This window comes from Pyxicephalus adspersus, chromosome 5, assembly GCF_032062135.1.
Source record: "Pyxicephalus adspersus chromosome 5, UCB_Pads_2.0, whole genome shotgun sequence".
In the NCBI taxonomy this organism is placed as follows: domain Eukaryota; kingdom Metazoa; phylum Chordata; class Amphibia; order Anura; family Pyxicephalidae; genus Pyxicephalus; species Pyxicephalus adspersus.
The window spans coordinates 136,855,511-136,875,870 of NC_092862.1; the positions used below are offsets into that span (position 1 = coordinate 136,855,511).

The window sequence follows — 20,360 nt, forward strand, 5'->3', positions numbered from 1 at the left end:
GGCTGGGGAATTAAAAAAATCTAAACTTGTCCTTTAATCAATTATTAGTTATACAAAAAACAAAATACCAGGCAGTCAGGAATGTGTTTGAAGGTATTAATTTGTATCTGATGATATGTAACATGGATGCGTTCACTAATGTCCTACATAAAGCATTATTTAGTTCATCCTAATACCCTCCACTGAGTTAGTATGTTGCAGTCCAACCAGCACTATGACATGTGCAGAAGGAGCACCATGTCCTCCTGGCATATGTAACACAAATATCTCCTAAATCTTTACTGCCATGTCAGTAAGGATAGAAGGGGAGGGGACCTCCCTAATGAAGTATTTAAAAAATGTAAAAAATATTTTCCAATAAACAAAAGAGATTTGCAAAATGCTTGACAACTTGCATAAAAGGAACATTCACAAAATCTGCAATAATAGGAACTGTCATTTATTATCATGTTTGTCAAAACAATTACCATAGAATTATAAATGCAAGTAAACATTTACTACAAAAAATAAATAACTTTTAGCAAATCTGTAATTTAGCTATGTACCATGTGATTAACCTGATATGAAAGCTGCCGCAAAATTTCTACCCTGCATATGCTCAGCATTATACTGGGGTCAGTTTACAGCTACGAGAATGGAGCTTAAGTATCAGATAATCACAAAGGAACTTAGTATGATAACAGGTTACCTTTAACAATTAAAAAACAAATAACATTAGTATAGTAATGAAAATATACATGGGGCATATTGTCCCTATTTCTGCATTTACATGGCTGTATACTGTTTCAGTATTTGGGTTTGGTGTCACTGTTTAAGGTACAGTAATGGGCTCCATCGTCAGTCCTCCTTCTGTCTAGTCCAGATATCTTCTGACCAACAGCAGATCTTTAAAAAATCTCCTAACGACATAAGCCAAAAAGTTGCAGTAGAAAAATGAAAAGATTAATAACATCCACATAAATGTTGAGGGTGGCAAAGATGTAATCCTCTGGGTTCACTGTGTAGCGATGTTTCCCCCCGAGAATTAACTGAGTATCAAAAACCAGGTACTGAAAGAAGAAAAAAATAAGACGTGAAAATTACTTTAGATGTTCAAAATCAATAGAGTTTATTAAAAGTACTGTGCTAGTAAAAAAAATATCTTTCAGCATTTCATGATATATCCTAAGCATATATTCCAATAAGGCCCCTATGGCGTAATTCATCCCACTTCGGCCCTGATTTATTAAAGCTCTCCCAAGACTGGAGATGGTACACTATCTTTGGATAACCTGGATGATCCAGCAAGCCTGGATTTCCTAAAAATAACTTGCTATTAGTTGGCAAATGTTTTCAGTCCTGGACCAGATCCATTCCAGATTTGCTGGGTCACTAGTGTTCTCTCATGACAGTCTTTCCTCTCCAGTCTTTATGAACTTTAATAAATCATGCCCGTTGTATCCAAATTCTAAGTTTTTTAGTTTTCTCTCTGGGTCCCGGCTAGGGAGATTTACCCTATTTGACTTGTCCACCAAAATCTGTCTTCATATTGGCCTTCCACTATTCTCTGTACAGTAGTGCACAGAGTGGGAAAAGAAAAGACAACACAAGCAGCTAATAAGCGCACACATAAGAATAATGCAGTAATTGTATTAAATGATATATGACTATAGTGTGGACTTTAGACTGTATTGGATAATTATTAATATGTCTGTGTGAAGTGCTGTGAAATATGTTGTTACTATATACTGTACATGCAAGATAACATTAATAGTTTTCCTAAAAGTTTTCCTTGCTGCAGCCGTTTGATGTATAAGCTCTGCTGTAAAAAAACATAACTTACCATCCCAAATATAAACGTTCCAATGCATGCATAGACAATATTCAGCCACTGCAAAAAGGAAAAAAATTTCAATATTCTGGAGACCACGGAGTGAATAAAATATGTTCCACTTTGTTAACTTTGTTGGGTAAAAAAATTACAAGTCAGCTTTATTACCAGTCAGTTCTATTTATAAAACTGGGAATCTGACATTCCCTCAAACATTCCCTGGTGGGAATTAATACTTCCATTGAAACACATGGACCTGAAAGAAGCCGACAAGGAAATGTCTGATTCTCTGTTTTATAAACAGAGCCCTAACACTAGGCAGTTTTAGCTCCAAGAACATATGCAATACAACATAAAATTAATCTTAAAGGGTACTTTAAATATCTAATTTGTGGCTTCCAATATATGGCTGACTCGCTAGAATGGCCTTCATCATACTATTTGGCTTGCTTTTACTTTCTGCACCTTTAAAAGATCCATTAAAACCCATCTTTTTAAACTTGTCTACAGTCTCCTTTTGTCTCTTAAACCCTCACTACTTACCACCATTCCATATCCCCCTCCTATTGTGTGATATTTCCCCCACTTCTAGATTGTTAGCTCTTTAGAGCAGGGTCCTCTCCTCCTCCTGTGTCCCTGTCTGTATTCGTCTGTCATTTGCAATCCCTATTTAATATACAGAGCTGCATAATATTTTGGCGCTATATAAATCCTATTTAAAAAAAAAAAAAAAAATATATATATATATATATATATATATATATATATATATTATTATGGCCATGATGTCTCTGCTGAAAGAGGTGGAACACAGATCTTTGATTAGCCAGTTGTGCATGAGGGTCATTTCTCCATGCTACTTCGGTAGTGACTCCATGATCAATGCTGGACTTTTGTGACCTTTAAGCATTTAACCTCTTCATCCAGTTATTTCTGTAATGTGGCTAGAATTTACTAAATGTACAAGAAATGGAGTTGTCACATCAGCTCTGCTTTAGTGCTGTAGGATATATGTATGATATGTATTAATATATTTGTATATAGTACAAAAATACCATGCAGGAACAAAAGAAAATGGTTGTGTAATATTACTTACAAATGATCTGAAGATGGCAGCCAGTATTCCAAAAGACAATAGCACCATCAGAGCAACCATCAGACCTCCAGACAAGATGGTAAAATCCCACTGGAGGGAAAAAGTAGAATGTCAGTTCTCACCATATGAGTATCACATACAGGAAGTAGATACAAAACTGTTCAACATAGTGGGGTAAACAGGTATAAAAATATGTATGAATTCTATAGGAAATATGATTTTAAAAGACCAATAATCCTAATTAAAACATAATTTACACAAAAGAAAAAGGTGAAAATTTTTACAGGCACAACCAATTTACAGTTAAAGAGGTATGGGTGAATAGTATAGAACATGTAAGGTAATCTACAGCATATATTATATAATATGGATTTTTTTTACCTTTGTCTGCACTGCAAACAGAGTGAGACCCAACGTTACTACTATGGTGGCTCCTGTAGCCCACATTACAGCATCAGCATCAAAGAATCTGAAATTAAAAAAAAAGAACAAATTAAGGCTTATACTGAAACCAGCCAACCAAAATAAGAAAGCATGAGAGGACATGAGTTCATATGCCATACTACTAGAGGAGATGTGGCTGATCCCAAAGGCTTTGGTATGGCTCAGGAATAAGTCAATAGATGCCATTTTTTATGCCATATATGGGTGGCTCAGTGGTTAGCACTCTGGCCCTTTGCAGCCCTGGATCCCAGGTTGGAATCAGGGCCAGGACACTGTCTGCATGGAATTCTTCCTGGTACTCCAGTTTCCTCCCACATTCCAAAAACATACGGTTAGGTGATTGGATTCCCCTCAAAATTGTCTTAGACTGTATTAAAGACCCCTTTGAGGGTCAGTTAGTGACATGACTATGGACTTTGTACAGCACTGTGTAATATGTCAGTGCTATATAAATACTGTGTAATAAAAATGTTATAGTACACCTGACATGGGAGAAATATTAAAGCTGCTACTAAACGTCTCTTTGTGAATGCAAATTGCTTGGCTGTCAGGCTAATCCAAAGGCTTTATTACTTAAACAATCTATTGACAATCCAACAAATTTTACTACTCAAGGAAAGTTGTGACTATAAACTTAACGTGTTTCATCAAATGAAAGGTTCATTCTAAATGACATCAAATTTGTTAGTCACTTTGTTGAGTGAATAAATTTCATATACGTTTTAGGAGATTATTGAAAGGTATTTAAAAAGAAAATGCTCCCACGTTTGTTATACCAGAAGTCAGGATAGACAAGGAAAGAATATTCACAATAGTCAGGATTAAAGGGTGATACCAACAATGTGACCACAATAAATAGAAAACTTACGCTGCAAGAGTTCCTAGCATACATCCTTCCAATATTGTCTGAAATACAAACACATGACAAGATTGGAAAAGTCTATTTTTTCATTGGTGTGGATTTGTTATAACTATATACTGTTCGAAATCAACTGAATACATTAGACACAATTTCCTCTTCTGTTTAGTATGTTCCAAGCCATTGATTATTACCCTTGGCTCTAAAACATGTTCAAAATACAGGAAATTTTTGCTGGTACCAGAGCACTTCTATTATGGCTAACCACAAGGTTTACCCTCCTACTGCTCTTGGGTATAGATAATCCATCCAAAGCTGCAAGTCATCCAGATGGATTCCAGCAAATATTCAGCAGATAATCACTAACATTTAATTTCTGTATGTACCCTACAATGTGATTTTCTCAAGTAAAGCCATATAGATATGAGACCTGATATCTTCTAGCCACCAAGGTTTATGGTGGTGCGTGTTTGTGTATATATATATATATATATATATATATACACCAATTACTGTATTCTGATAAAATAATTATACCGGTATATATATATATATATATATATATATATATATTTATTTTTTTATATTAGGTGCCCAATACATGAAAGAGAGAACAGTAGATATGGCAATATATACAATATCAGGCATGATACATGTAAGGCTGATTTACACTTTGCCATCCTATCGTGTGCTCAAACACATGGTTTTACTTGGTAATGTACATTTCATTAAGGTGCCAGTGCCATCCAGTACAGTGAATAGTACTGGATGGCACTGGAATGCAATGAATGGTACTGAAAGCTTCCAACGTGCATGAGGTGTTCCAATGTTATTTGGCCCTTGAAGAGTGTGCTACAGTTTGTTTGTAAATGGGTATCTCATGCTTCTAAAACCTCTTACAAGAATTAGGTACCAAAAAGGATGAGAAAGTGGAATCTGTATAAGGTTAAGTGTTAGTGGAAAATGGTCTTGTGTCGAAGTATCAGACTGACATCAGCTTCAGAGGTTTCTGTAGTCATTCAGAATTATTAGGTGCTTTGACCTACAGTTGACTTCTTTCCGACCTACATCAAATGGGTTTTGCATTTTATGGGAATGCAAAACCTGCTTTAAGGAAATAAAACTTCATCAACACAGACACAGACTTAACTTCCCTGTCCTTAGAAGCAATATAGGCGCTTTCTCTTCATATAAAATATATAATAAAAGTTGAAGGCTGTAAACACTGCACTTGCAAACCAGTATTTCTGCATAAATTAGGACAATCCACTTACAAACAAAAGAAGAAGTATGTAGTTTAGTGGCACTTTGCGACGGGCTTGGTCACAGCAGGCGAGGACCATTACCAGGATAATGGTACAAGGTCTGCAAAACAACAAGGCATAGATTGATCATTGGCATCATTTTTAGTTTGATGAACACATAAATCAAAGTAAACAAACCCAGATTTGCATTTTGGAAGTTGGTACTAGACATGATCCATTTTCTGTTTCTATGCCCATCCAAATGCTGACAGAGTTTCTTTTAGAGATTTTGAGTTCAATGTGGGGTACACAAGAATGCCAAATGACAAATTGATAATAGAAAATTATTAAAACTTTCAATAACTACTTTAAGTGTAATTCTAATAGTATTTACTGATCCCTTGATTGACTTCTATTCCTAGCATTGTTTTACCTTGATAACTTTGAATCTGATCCCCTGACTATAACAGAACAACCTTCCCACTCCGTACTCAGGAAATAAGTGCAATCTATGTGTGAGTTCCAATACATATTGCAGCAAGTAGGACTCTGCATTGAAGTTTGCTAAAATCTTTGTAATGTATGTAACTGTCCAAAGGAGGATTGTGGAGCTGGAGTTACACTTTAAATACATTTTACATCTAATTTGATATTTGCTAAAGAGTTTGTATTTCTTTGCATCTAGTTTTGTGTAATTTATACACATTTACCCTATCAAACAGCCAAGCTGGTGACATTTATTTCTGATCCCACCACTGCAGCTTTATATGTCTTTCCACATCCCAATCATTGGGCCTGATTTAATAAGGTTTTCCAAGACTTGAGAGGATAGACTATCAAAGGAGAATCTAAATGATCCAACACACCTGGAATTTTAATAAATCAGGTCCATTTATTAACCTCATCACCTGCTCCATCAGCAAGAAAGTAATCCCAGAGGATAAACTAAAACATTAGTGGAAAAGGTTTTTCCTATGTAATATATTTTATTGTAAAATTACCATTTATACAAAAATTTGCAAATGCAACTAATAAAAATGCCTCAAACCCAATAAAGCTTCCATTGAAAGACAACATTTGTCCTGGCAGTGTGAAGACAGTTTTAGAAGACAACTTACAGCACAGCATACAATATGTATGGATAATCCTGCACCCAGAATCGGAGTGTTTCCCTACAAGATAAGAAAAGGAAATGTCAAATTGTTTAGAATAATCCTTTGCATACATATGTAGTGCACACAACACGTTTTCACACAGCTCATTCATTTGGATTATATATAAATATAACATATTATGGAATAAATATAAATATATAATATATATATATATAGTCATCAAGGGAACAAATGTCCCCATGTGAAGCATTCTAACTCTATTCCCGGTCTAAAAGGAACTCAAAATTTTGGATTTACCCTTATTTGTATTTCCAGAGACGCTAGAGATCATCACATTTAAAGAAAGGGAATTTCTCTAACTGGCATACAGATAACAATTAAACTTTGATGATGATTCTTACTCTGCATCATTCTATACCAGTCATTCCTAACTGGTTTTATGAAAGGTGGCAAGGGGGATTTTGAAACTGTGGCTCATTGACCTCCCATTTGATGGCGCTTGCATGAGGCCAACACCATTTGATAGAGCCAACTGCATGGCACAAATATTATTATTAGTTTTCTAAAAAAAAAAAAAGTAGTATTCCAGCCACCATTGTAAAGGGGTCATTCCTTCCACTGGGCACCAATTTAGGAGGCTTTTTTACCATTGACATTCAATAAATTGGCATTAGTAGGGTTCTCCAAGACCTGATAACTGTTAAAAAGGGTTGCTCATGGGTGAAAGGTTGAAATAGGCTGCTCTATACAAAACTATACAATTTTTTTAGCAAAATGTTGCAGTATTCCAGAGGATCTCAGCTCCATTATGTGTCCAAAAAGTCTATATCTATTTTTTGATATGCTGGCAGCCTTTACTGTATTATTATGCCAGGTGTACCCAGTTAGTATAATGGGGCCAAATAGGAGACCTAAAGTTATCTATGACCCTGCTGGAGAGATTAATTCTCCATTTGTCTTGGCAACCATTGTTGCAAGGACAAAAAGTGATGGAAGATGCAAAAATCTGGAGGTAATACTGAAAAAGGCAGGAGATTCCCCAATGGGGGACACTTGTTCCAATCCCAAGTTTGGGATTTTAAACGTTTTTTTTACTTGGCAAATACTTTGTTTTCAATACAATGTTTTTAAATATAGAATATTCATTGCAAATCCCTCTATTTAATGTAAACTCCAACAAAATACGTTTCCTATTTTCTACATATTAGCCAGGTAAATATACCATTGAAAGAATTTATTATATCTGTTTAAAAAGTTTTAAAGGGGTCTAAGTAACCATCCTAGTTCTTACTTTGGGAATACAAAATTAAGTCTCCATGGGCTGATTTATTAAAGCTTTCCAAGGCTGGAGAGGATACACTTTCATCAGTAAAGCTGGATGATCCAGCAAACCTGGAATGGATTTCATAAAAGGCATTTGCTTTTTGTTAGCAAATGTTTTCAATCCTGGACCAGATCCATTCCAGGTTTTCTGGATCACCCAGGTTCACTGATGAAAGTGTATCGTCCCCAGGCACCATGTTGAGCCTGGTAGTTTAGCAAAAAAATAACTGTCTAGGATAGACCACAGTCTACAATAATTCTTTTGTTGACAGCCCAAAACAGGACATAGACGCTAAATACATTACTAAAAGATAACAGCTACAGGTAGTCCCTGAGTTAAGGACATCTGACATACAGACACCTCCTAGATACGAACGGGGCTTCCCTGCTCATTTGTGTGCAGGATGGAGGCTTGATGTGGGGAGGGGGTAATTTGCATGACTTGTAGAAGACATCTTTTGCTAAACACAGCTGAGGTTGTGGGTGATCTTAAAAGCTGAGCTTTTCTGCTACCTCTTGCAGTTATTTAATGACCAAGACAAACTCTGCAGTTTTTTCTTTTTGCACATCAAAGCACAGCTTGCTCCAGAAGTTAATGAATGCCTAGGCTCCATAAAGTTGTTCTATTTTTTGCTTTGTATGTGATCAACTCACAATGAGGATTTTATACAGTAACTGACACCATGCTGCCTAATATGTTGAGACAAACATCTGTCCTAATTGCATTTAGTAAAATAATGTACCTGTTCGGACTTCCATACAAATTCAACTTAAGAACAAACTACCTGTATTTCTAGTTTTTTTACTTTGCTCAGAGATAGATACACTAACTTACCAGAATGTAAACATAAACACAATTCCAAAGGTGATAGCTAACTGTATGGACAACGTAATGTAGACTTTCCGGATAAAAGCTGAAAAGAGGAAATGGCAGCGATTATAGAATCCATAATTCAAGTTTATTATACAATTTAAGCAAGTGCTTGGTAAACCTATGATCAATTCCTAGGCTGTACAGAATTCACTAATAAAGAATATTCAATAGTGCTATAAAAAAAGGGAAGATCTTGTTTAACTGCAGCTAACTCACAGGAGATTCATAGATCAGGTTATAATACAGCACTGGAGCCCATAGCTGCTGGGAAAAGATAAGTGTGCATCTGGAGGGGGTAAGTGGGTGGGGTGGGGAGGAACAGTGATTAATGCCAAGGAAGAAGAACAAAAATGGATAATGATAAGAAAACTTTGTTCTAACATGCACTCACCCCTAAAGTACCAGAAGAAGATGTGCAGAAGCCGGAGGTGCAAAGTGTAATGCTGCATGAGGAACTTGAACTCTTCTTAACCAATATGGGACCCCGTAGGGGCCCTAAGTCAGTTTGGCACATGGGCCCATGTTGGCTACGTCCACCACTAGAGGGGTGTGACTAAACTAGACTTAGACTTACTCCTAGCTAAGGGTAATGGTACAACTATGTATACTCTGTAAAGCATTGCATAGTATGTTGATACATTCATACATTATATTATTAGTAAAGATAAAACTGGTATGTGAATTAATTTGCATACATTTTCTTGGTGGTTGTAGCACATGGTTTTCACTATAGAAAGGTTCAGACTCACAGCGGGAACATTCTCAGGCGGCTCCTGGTGACTGGCACCTTGCCAACTGCTCGGCTGCCTGTGCTGCTGCTGTTGCAGTTTGCACATTTGAATGGGGGCAGAGGTAAATACTTTAAAAAATACGTAAATGTATCATCTTGACCAAGTTTTTTGTTGAACAGATTTGTGACAAGTTTGTCTTAAGGTTGAAAGAGAAGATTCATATCAACTACCAGTCTCAGTGTAGGTTTAGTGACCCATCTCCATTTATTATTATTACACAGTATTTATATAGCGCCAACAATCTAATGTCCCTACCATAGTCATATGTCTTTAATACCATCTAAGGCCATTTTTGGGGGAAGCCAATTAACCGAACTGCATGTTTTCAGAATGTGGGAGGAAACCGGAGTACCTGGCGAAAACCCACGCAAACACGGGGAGAACATGCAAACTCCATGCACAAAATACTCTGGCCGGGATTCAAACCTTGGTCCAAGCGCTGCAAAGGCAAGAGTGCCAACCACTGAGCCACTGTGCTCCATCAGACAGAAAACATTTAAAGCTTTTTATTCCAATACAGACAATGAATGATTTAGTTTCGTTTGCAGGAAAATGTGTCAGAGGGAAAACTTTGTGCACTGGACATTGGAATTGGATCAATAAATCTACACAGAGACTGGTACTGGGTGTGTGGTTGTAACATATTTTTTTATTAAGCTGGGTTGACTGGTAGAGGACATTGAGAAGCCAACTAGAATCATATCATTTGTAGGAGTACTTTAGGTGCCACTCGCAAGAGCCTCATAAGTGATCGCATAAAAATGTAATGATGAATAAATACGCATGCAGGCTATACATAGTTAGTTTTAAATCCATTTTTCTTGCAACTTCCTGATATACAGCTAGAATATAGCAACTCAGTATACAGGTAGATTACAGATAAACAAAATGGCTAAACCTAAATATTGTTTTAGGGTTTCTGCAAATACCCTATATCAACAAAGGTTTTTTTTAAATATATTTGCCCAGAACTGAAGTACCTATAACCTTATTGTACTTCATAATCGATACAGTACCACCACACTGACCATATGTACATATACATAGTTTACTTTATATTTTCAGCAGTTGTATTGTATCAGCCTACATACAGAGTGGTTAAACATTAGCAACCCAGATAGTATTGTCACAGGCAGACCTTTAGATCATAATGGAACATATTGCATAACTAGTACTCCTATTATATACTAATATATATATATATATATATATATATATACACACACACACACACACATACATACATACATACTTAACTTACTCTTTATATATTTCTAATAATAAATAAAAAATCAATAAACATAAAAATGACAAGTTTGTTTATACAAAAGATATAATATTTCTTTAAATAAACCTGTACATGTTTTAGTTTCCCCTCCTATTCTGTGATACTTCCCCCACCTCCTAGACTGTAAGCTCTTCAGAGCAGGGTCCTCTCCTCCTCCTGTGTCACTGTCTGTATCTGTCTGTCATTTGCAAACTCTATTTAATGTACAGCACAGCGTAATATGTTGGTGCTTTAAAAATCCTGTTTAATAATAATAAATAAAGTTACATTGAAGGTACTAGGGAGCAGAAATTCATTGCACACATTTGAACTTCTGACATGCAATGCTATAGAAAGATATTGCAAAGCAAAGCCCTGTTCAACCTAATGAATGGGGAAAAAATTGACAACTTAATCACGTGACCTGTCATGGGCCACCTTGCACCTATCATGGTTTTCGTTAGTATTATAGTATAGTACAGTGTTATCCAGGGGTGCTATGGTGGATACATAAGGGAGTCATGAAATGCAAGCTCAGTGTACAGGGAACAATGGAGTGTTCAGCAAAGAGACAATACTTCAACCTATTCTCTGAACTGAAGGTCATGAGGAGAAGAAATTCAACCAGTTCCTAAGACATTTGCAGGTTTTTTTCATTGGAGATTATTAATTCTTAAAAAAAAAAAACTTGTCATTTTTATGTTGAGTGCTTATTTATTTCACATTAGAAATACCCAAGGGATATATAGTAAACAATCCCTTATTCCTGCTTTGGCTTGTGGAACAGCCTAAACACACAGGGCCTGATTTATTAAAGCTCTCGAAGGCTGGAGAGGATACACTTTCATCAGTGAAGCTGGGTGATCCAGCAAACCTGGAATGGATTTCATTTGCTGTTTGTTAGCAAATGTTTTAAATCCTGGCCCAGATTAATTCCAGGTTTGCTGAATCACCCAGCTTCACTAGTGAAAGTGTATCCTTTACAGCCTTGATGAGCTTTAATAAATCAGGCTCAATGAACGGAATCTAATTTAGTACATAATAAGGTCTGATTATGCTAATATTGGAAATTGCTGAAGTATGTCTTTTGCATGTCTTTGGCAATGGATACAGAATTCTGGTATTAATAATAATAATAATAATAATAATAAACAGGATTTATATAGCGCCAACATATTACGCAGCGCTGTACATTAAATAGGGGTTGCAAATGACAGACAAATACAGACAGTGACACAGGAGGAGGAGAGGACCCTGCCCCGAAGAGCTATGTGTGTGACGAGGTTATGAGTGAGAAAGTCATTAGCAGGTTATGGAGGAGCAAAAAGTTGAAGAGTCTTGAGAAGTGACACACACAAAAAGCTGGACAGTCATTGGTTTCAGCCTTAATTCTATCTTCCAATTCAGCGGATTCTATGAGACCAATGCCTTGGCACTGGCCATGTGACCTACAAAAAGGAAAGCTGGGGACGAATGCCAAGGACACCAGTAGAAAGGTACCTTTGGTATTTTTGTGCTTTGTGACTATTTGGATGGTTAGTTTTTCTAAACAAATTATAATTTTTGAATTGTCATGACATGTATAACTTATAAGAAATTGAACTGAAGCAATTTATGGTGAACCCTGGTAAAGGTCTGGTATGTACACACTTATTTTCCTAAGCTTAGCACAGGCTTACCTCTTCTGATGGCACGCTCAGAGAATGGGTTGCTTTCCTCAAGCCCGACAGTGTATTCTGGGGGTACTTCTACATCAGGCTTGTCCCCATTGAAGGCCTGAGGAGGTTGGTCAGGAGGAGGAGGGTAGACATTATATGCAGGCACACCCATTAGTGGCGGGTTCTGATCGCTGTATGGTGGTGGGTTTGGCATGTAGCCGGCATTCTGGCTGTAAGGTGCTGGAGGGTAGGCCGGGTTTTGTGCAGAGTAAAGGTAAGACATCTCTTGACCACCGACATTATTCTCATCATTTTTCTGCATTTTTTATTCTGTACAGAAAAAAAGCCAAAGGATGTTATTTACGTGACAACATCTACAACATAATCTTACAGGACAATAATATTATTATTAAACAGTATTTATATAGCGCCAACATATTACACAGCCCTGTACAAACCATAAAGTCATGGCACTAGCAGTCCCTCAAAGGAGCTCACAATCTAATGTCCCTACCATGGTCATATGTCATTAATACAATCTAAGGTCACCTTTTTGGGGGAAGCCAATTAATCTAACTGCATGTTTTTGGAATGTGTGAGGATACCCATGCATACCCGGGGAGAACATACAAACTCCATGTAGACAGTGACAATACATCGGTAATGCCCTAAAACGTATCAACCAAGGGTCATATGTAAAAAAATGGTGACAGCTCCTCCAATATAGGGTCTGAAAGCTGAAATTTAGGAAAACTCTTAAACTAGACAAATTACATATATAGGAGAAGCAGCAGCATCGTCTCCATGTCACTCTGCCTTCTCCCGTCAGCTTATTTTCTTTATGCAAATTTGCAGGCAGCACACTTGCCCACTCCTTTCTCTTCTTTTAGCAGTCTTGGGGTTCTTTACAGAGGATTAAAAAAACAATACCAACCCAATTCAGGTATTTGTACTACTTGAATTTACATAAATCATAAATTTAAAACTAACTTTCTATGAAGAGGAGAGCATGTGCTCCAGCTTATTACAGGAAAACATTCTTGCAGGATTTGAAGTGCCCAGCTCTCCTAAAACGCTTGATTATGCCATGCACACCTCACAGAAGTATCACTTGCTCCCTATAAAAAATAGAGCCTCTTAAAACAATGAATATACTCCAGCTAAATACCTTTGTATATTGTGATTGTTTTCTGATACACAGTCTGTGCCCTAATTTAATAAAGCTCTCCAAGGCTGGTGAAGCCTTGTGAAGCTGGGTGATTCAGCAAACCTGGAATGGATTTCCAAAAAGTGAGAAAATGTTTCCAATCCTGGACCAGATCCATACCAGGGTTGCTGGATCACCCAGCTTAACTGATGAAAGTGTATTCTCTCCAGCCTTGGAGAGGTTTATTAAATCATTGTCTCTTAAACCTTCCCCCAAAGAACCTAAATAGCCAAACATGTCAGGACAATAAGATTAAGTCTCACTACGCTGACTTCACACTCCTTCCAGATATTTCCAATTTATCTAAAAGTACTCTTAAATAGTGGAACTCTGTCTAGAAATATTTCATGAACATGAGTATTGAATCGTGTGTATAGGACTGATTTATCCTATATTAAATAAATATATTTTTATTGCCAAGGAAATCCTCCCAATATGATGTTACCAGACACCAACACACAGGGGTTGGCAAATATTTAACAGAAGATAGAGGGAGTAACATTTCTATCTATGAATAAAACAATGGGTTGGTCTGGTTTTTTTAAAGCTTTCAAAAACCGGTGAAGATAGACTATCATGAGAGAACCTGAGTGATCCAGCAAACCCAGAGTGGATTTCTTGAAAATTGTTTGATATTAGTTAGCAAATGTTGCAAACGATATTGTAGTTTGTGTCCCACCGAGGAGATTATCCATCACTCCCCGAACAGGAAGAGAGAGGATGCAGATTTCAGGAATAGTATGACTTTGTTCTATACCCATATCACTTTGTCCAAAACTAAAAAGGGAATTTATCCTAAAGTGGGCCTAAAACATTTTTAGCTTGGGTTTATTATGATATGAGTGTGGGTTTTACAGAACTGTGCAGGTTTTACCTTTGTTTACTCCTCCTAAACTGTCAAAAAACTGGTCTGACTCCCTGGGCTCTCTATCGCCGTGGCAATGAAGAGGATGCAGCAGAGGCTCATGGGAGATTGACATCATCAATAAAAGCACTAAACTGGACAACCTAACAAAGCAGTGGGAGTGGTTTAGAACTACTCCCGCTGCCCTGATTGGTCACAAGTTTTTCACTTTTCCTGTCATGTGATGATACCTCTTACTCTCCAGCACCATCACTGTCTGTATATGATAGATCATTTTAGGGTCATTATTTATAAAGTTTCTCATTGAAATACACATGCCTTTGATTCAAATATTATTTTTAGATATTTGTGCACAGCCAAATTAAAAAAAAGTACTACATCCCCATTAGTACCAGGTTAGTGATTAAGTTTCCAAATAGATATTAATAAATGTAACAAATAAATAAAAAAGTGATTTATTTGATATATATATATATATACACATATATATATATATATATATATATATATATATATATATAAATACACACACACAAAAAAAATTATTCTTATTATTATTATTAATCTTAATATTAATAATAATAAGTAATAAAATTAATAAACAATATTTATATAGCGCCAACATATTACGCAGCGCTGTACACTAAATAGGGATTGCAAATGACAGACAGACACAGACAGTGACGCAGGAGGAGGAGAGGACCCTGCCCAGAAGAGCTTACAATGTAGGAGGTGGGGGAAGTATCACAAATAGGAGGGGGGATATGAAGTGGTGGGAAGTAGTGACGGTTTTAGGAGAAGAGGATGGGTAGGCAAGTTTGCAAAGATGGGTTTTGAGTGTTTTTTTAAATGATTAGAAAGTAGGAGTAAGCCTAAAAGGATGGGGGAAGACCATTCCAGAGAGTTGGGGCAGTTCTAGAATAGTCTTAGAGCTGTGTGTGTGATGAGGTTATGAGAGAGGAAGTCAGTAGTAGGTCATTGGAGGAGCGGAGAGAGAGGCTAGGGGAGTATTTTTCTATCAGGTCAGAAAGGTAAGTGGGACAAGAACTGTGGAGGGATTTGAAGGCAAAGCACAGGAGCTTGAATTTGATTCTCAGGTGAAATTGAAGCCAATGAAGAGAACTACAAAGAGATGGAGCAGAAGAGGAGCGGTGGGAAGGATGAGTGTGGGGTAGGTAGGTGGGGAGGCTGTGTATCGGATAGGTAGGTAGGAAGGATGGATGAGTCTGGCTGCAGTGTTCATATTAGATTGTAGAGGAGAGAGTCGGGTTAGTGGAATACCAGGGAGGAGGAGGTTACAGTAGTCCAGACGAGAGATGATAGGAGTGTGTAACTTTATAGATAAAAGCATGTAATCTATGATATATTTTATATATATATATATATATAAAGAAAAAAGCCAAAATGACAAAAAAACACAATGTCCTTTTCAATCATAACACAAAGCGTCCTAAGGCCCATTGGGAACAGCAGCATTCTGCTGTAGGCTCAGCTGTGGCCCTATCCTCTGCCAATCACAAGAAACACTGATTCAAGTGAATAGGAGAGATGTGTTATGATTATTTTGTGTGCAAGTCATAGTGCATTTTCCAAATGTGAAATGTCACTTTTAGCTCTGCATTTTTTCTTTTTAGATTTTTACTGAAGCCACAGGTAAAACTGCAGGGAAATTGATAACTAATGAGCAGCGAACAAAACAATGAAATATGATTCCATAAACTAAACATATATCAGCAGAGAAAGAAGAGACAAAATGGCATAAAGAGATTTGATTTTAAATATGTAACACGCTTAATTCTTAATATTTTTTTTTTTTTTAAAGTATAATATATTTATTTAAATTTTATATATATATATATATATATATATATATATATATATAGAGAGAGAGAGAGAGAGAAAATTATTTTTAATGTTATTATGTGAAATTATATAAGAAAATTAAAAAAAAAAATAATTTGACATAAAAAAAAAAATGGTGATATCTTTATAATATAAATAAATTACAGAAAATAGTTTTAAAATAAAAATAAAGAAATAAACAATAAATAAAAACTATTTATATGCATAAATATGCAAATAAACATAAACAAATAAAAAAAATCAAAATATGCAAATAAACAAACAAACAAAACAAATAGAAGGGTGCAATACAAAATAACAAATCTGGAAAATTCAATATATTAAACAGTCATTCCACAATAATATTAATATTTTGAAAAAGAATAGGAAGTGTTACAAATATTTTTCATATGAGAGTATATCTTTTTACTCACCGGTTCAGCTTTGTTTCAGGTAGTCAGTGACAGTCAGTAACATTCATTGTTCACACTGAACCTGGTAACACGTTTTTATTTCATGTCAAAGTTCGTCCCCGTTTGCTGGGCAGCACAGATCTGATTGGTTGGGATAGGTGTTTACACAAGGCTTTGAAAAGACTAACAGATAACACTTCTGCTTCCTGTAGTTTGGGAATCATAAAACACAAATTTATTGTAGCAAAGCAATCTATCATTGTTTGTTCATTTTCCTTTTCTATAGATGTAGCATTTTAAAATAGCAGCAGCATAATGCATAGCATAATGATTAATGTAAAGCTTCAGGAGCTGTTTACCTGCCAAAGGGTTTGTATTTCAGTGCACCGCTTACTGAGATTTACACAGCTCTGACACACAGCCTGTATGGCAATGCAAAGACCTGGTTCTTTTTCAGCTGCAGTAAGAAAAACCAACAGGTCTTGTCCCTCCCCCAAACTGTGATTGGATAGTCATAGAAGAAGCAGCAGACTGATGAGTTTATCTCTGCTTTAGTCTGATCTCTCCTCCTATCAGTGTGGTATTTGTTACCACTGCAGCTAAACTGACTGGCTCCTAGAGTTGCTTTTCTCACTCCCATTCTGTATAATGACTGCAATGGGTTGATACAAATGTAATTGAGGGCTTTTTCTCTGCTTGTGTGTATTATCACATATCACTGAATACAGAGCTTTATGAATTTGTATTTATGCGAGTTCAGCTTGAAATTTTACTTTATTTTTGCCACCCCATCAGAGATTTTTTGAAGGTTCATTCTTCATATAATTTGCCTAAATACATTCCTCACTAGACTGTAAGCCTTGTAAAATGTTAACCTGATACCAGAATTAAAAGCATCCCGATTGGTTTTCACTGCAGAAACCCCTACTTTTATCCTGCAGGGGATTGTGGGAAGAAATTATAAAGTTGTAGAAAGGCCAAGGTCCACCATTAAAATGTGCTGCCAATACAAAACACATAAAATATAGGTGCACGTGCAAGACTTAAAGTGTACCTAAATTCAGACATTTCACTTTACATAAAAGGGTAGACAACCCTTTTATGTAAAGGTAAATATTCTGTTTGTTTTTTAAGTGCAACACCCTTCCAACCTACGTCACCCAATCTCGCGCCTGGGTCGGGTGACGTAGGAAGTAGAACCAGAAAGAGAAGATGGTGGTGCTCGGCGCACTGGTTTGGGGTTGGATGCTGAGATGACGCGGGACCCGATGGAAGACACCTATGGGGTTGAAGGTAAGTTGATTTTTTTTGTTTTAGGAATTTTGAAGTTTAGTTTCTCTTTAGGTCATTCTGGCCTGGCCAATCGAGATCGGAAACCTGGAGGAGGATTGGGGGAAGATTCCGACAAGAAGTCTATAACAAAATGTAGAGGTGAGTATAAATAAAAAAAGAATTGTGACCAGACAAGTAAGTTTATTTTATTGCAAAAGGGAAATCACCTGCCCCATCTGTAATAAATGACCTGCCTGGTTACAATTTTTAAGCTGTAAAAAAAATATTTTTTCCTGTATTGCTTTTACAAAGTTCTCCCTATTTTCAGTCTGGTAACAGTAACAATATTGTCACCTGGGTCAAAAATGAGGGCTATAATTTTCAGACACCTTATTAGCAATAAAAACAGACAGACATTTTATTCCAACCAACCAAAAAAAAAATTTTTAAGTTGACATTTCCTCAGCAATCAAAAGGTTTAAGTATTCAGTATCATTGCATTTCTCAGTTTTCTTTTTAATCATATCTCTAATCAATGCCTTGATCCCTCATTGTGCAACACAGAGTAGGAAAGTCTACGTCACATTTTCTTTCCATGATAAATGGTCAGAAGACTTTATTGCATAATCTGAAAGGGTATATATTCTGACTAAGACTTTATTATCAGCTGTCAATAAAAAGAAATTTCCACCTGAACCCTTTGTGTCAGAACACTGACCAGCAATGGGAAACTTTGTTAAACTATACTCAACCAATGGTATGAGGAATCTGGGCCAGGCTGATGGGTTAGATGTTTGTTTTTATTATAAAAAAAAATATATACAGGGGTCATTTTTATTTTGAACTACTTAACTTCTAATAGAATAGAATTCATTTACATGAAAGTCGAAGTCTGTCTAGAATATTGACAATAGCATTACACAGCAATTTGTTTTTGTTTGTTTGTTACCTGTTGACATTCTTTCACAGATTCAAGTGCACTCACATTAAAGTGAATAGAAGTGGGTGGGAAACATATACACATAAAAACAAATATAAATATAAACAAATTTGCATGCAGCTGCAGTTACTCTGGATTCTTGAGCCGTTCCTGAAAACAAAAAGTTATTTCCGGCTTCATGGCTTCTTCTCCTTCTCTGGAGGAAGAAGTACACTTCAACCACACGACAAAGTGGTTGTCAAATGCTGCAGTTGACACAAAAGAAAAAATACTTTGTCCAGTTCTAGAGACGTCATTTACAAAAAGATGTCCAAGGACAGGCAACAAAAAAAATGGTAAAAGATCTAAATGATAAAGTGTATATGGTGAGGCTTCAGGAACTTAATAGGCTTAATTATAAAGCTCACAATTATAGTGATTGTTAGTTCAATGATGTTATTTATGGGTAAAAAATAACACCACTGATGTCGCTCCATTTATAAAATGGGCAATCAGCTGTCATGATCGTCATTATGATTTACCAGAAGATTAACTACTAACATATAATTTAAGAAGTTGTGATTAGCAGACATTGCAGCTTTATCCCCAGGTTCACTTACTCCAGCCAGGCCCCTTCCCCAAATTACCTTATATATACTGTATAAAGGACAATATACCTGTGAAGGATATAGTTAGAATTATCCTTATTTTACACTAGTCTTCAGCCTGTGACATCAAGAACACAAAGCAGGCAAAATCTAAAGAAGAATGTAAGAAAAGTTTTCTGACCTGCTCTATGTTGTGCCTACATATACAAGGTGATTAGGGAAGAGGCCTAGCTAATGTAATTAAACATTATATTTTGGATATAATAGAATGTAAACTTGGAATTTCAAATTCCAGACTATTCCCTTCACTATTACCAATGTTTGGTATAGCTGTGACACCCCTTGGTTTTTAAAACATCAGATAATCATGTAATTGATAACCATGAAACAATACCCAACTACTTAAAAGTTTTACTTTTCTAAGTTACTTTCTACATACTGTACATCCCTTCATTGTGGATGTTTATATGTTGGCAATAAACCTCATACTTACAGAAAGACAATTCTTTTTGATGTCTTAAAGAATTCCAATCATACAAATGATCTCTAAAAGAGAGAGACCAATACTGCCATACAGGTTGCAGGGATCCAACAGCATCCTGGCCGGGGCAGTTCTGTATACTGTTGCTGCCTTATACAGAAAACCAACTGCAAGACCTTCATTTTGCTGCCCCTGAAATGTATTGAAGCAATTTAAAAAAAAATTCAGATAAGCTTCAGCTTAATATAGTGAAGAAAAGAAGCTGTGTTCAT

The 20,360-nt window shown here is 36.2% G+C and overlaps 1 protein-coding gene across 1 annotated transcript; it reads right to left on the minus strand.

The window, feature by feature from the left end:
• Nucleotides 1–423: 423 nt before the first annotated feature.
• Nucleotides 424–16,961, minus strand: LOC140331650 (protein lifeguard 3-like). The gene is made up of 10 exons (XM_072412853.1): nucleotides 16,830–16,961; nucleotides 12,503–12,811; nucleotides 8,727–8,805; nucleotides 6,572–6,625; nucleotides 5,484–5,574; nucleotides 4,219–4,256; nucleotides 3,288–3,375; nucleotides 2,907–2,996; nucleotides 1,823–1,870; nucleotides 424–1,049 (listed from the first exon to the last, which is right to left on the minus strand). The coding sequence occupies exons 2-10, from the start codon at nucleotides 12,801–12,803 to the stop codon at nucleotides 900–902; spliced, it is 939 nt and encodes a 312-aa protein (XP_072268954.1). The 5' UTR covers nucleotides 12,804–12,811; nucleotides 16,830–16,961; the 3' UTR covers nucleotides 424–899.
• Nucleotides 16,962–20,360: the final 3,399 nt, after the last annotated feature.

What these genes read in the sequence shown, in the direction of transcription:
- LOC140331650 (XM_072412853.1), bottom strand. Translation starts at nt 12,803, where the DNA reads ATGCAGAAAAATGATGAGAATAATGTCGGTGGTCAAGAGATGTCTTAC. An exon ending in ACATACTTCTTCTTTTGTTT is followed by an intron (nt 4,257 to 5,483) that starts GTAAGTGGATTG and finishes TTTGTATTTCAG; the next exon opens with ACAATATTGGAAGGATGTAT. An exon ending in TGTTTGCAGTGCAGACAAAG is followed by an intron (nt 2,997 to 3,287) that starts GTAAAAAAAATC and finishes TTTTCCCTCCAG; the next exon opens with TGGGATTTTACCATCTTGTC.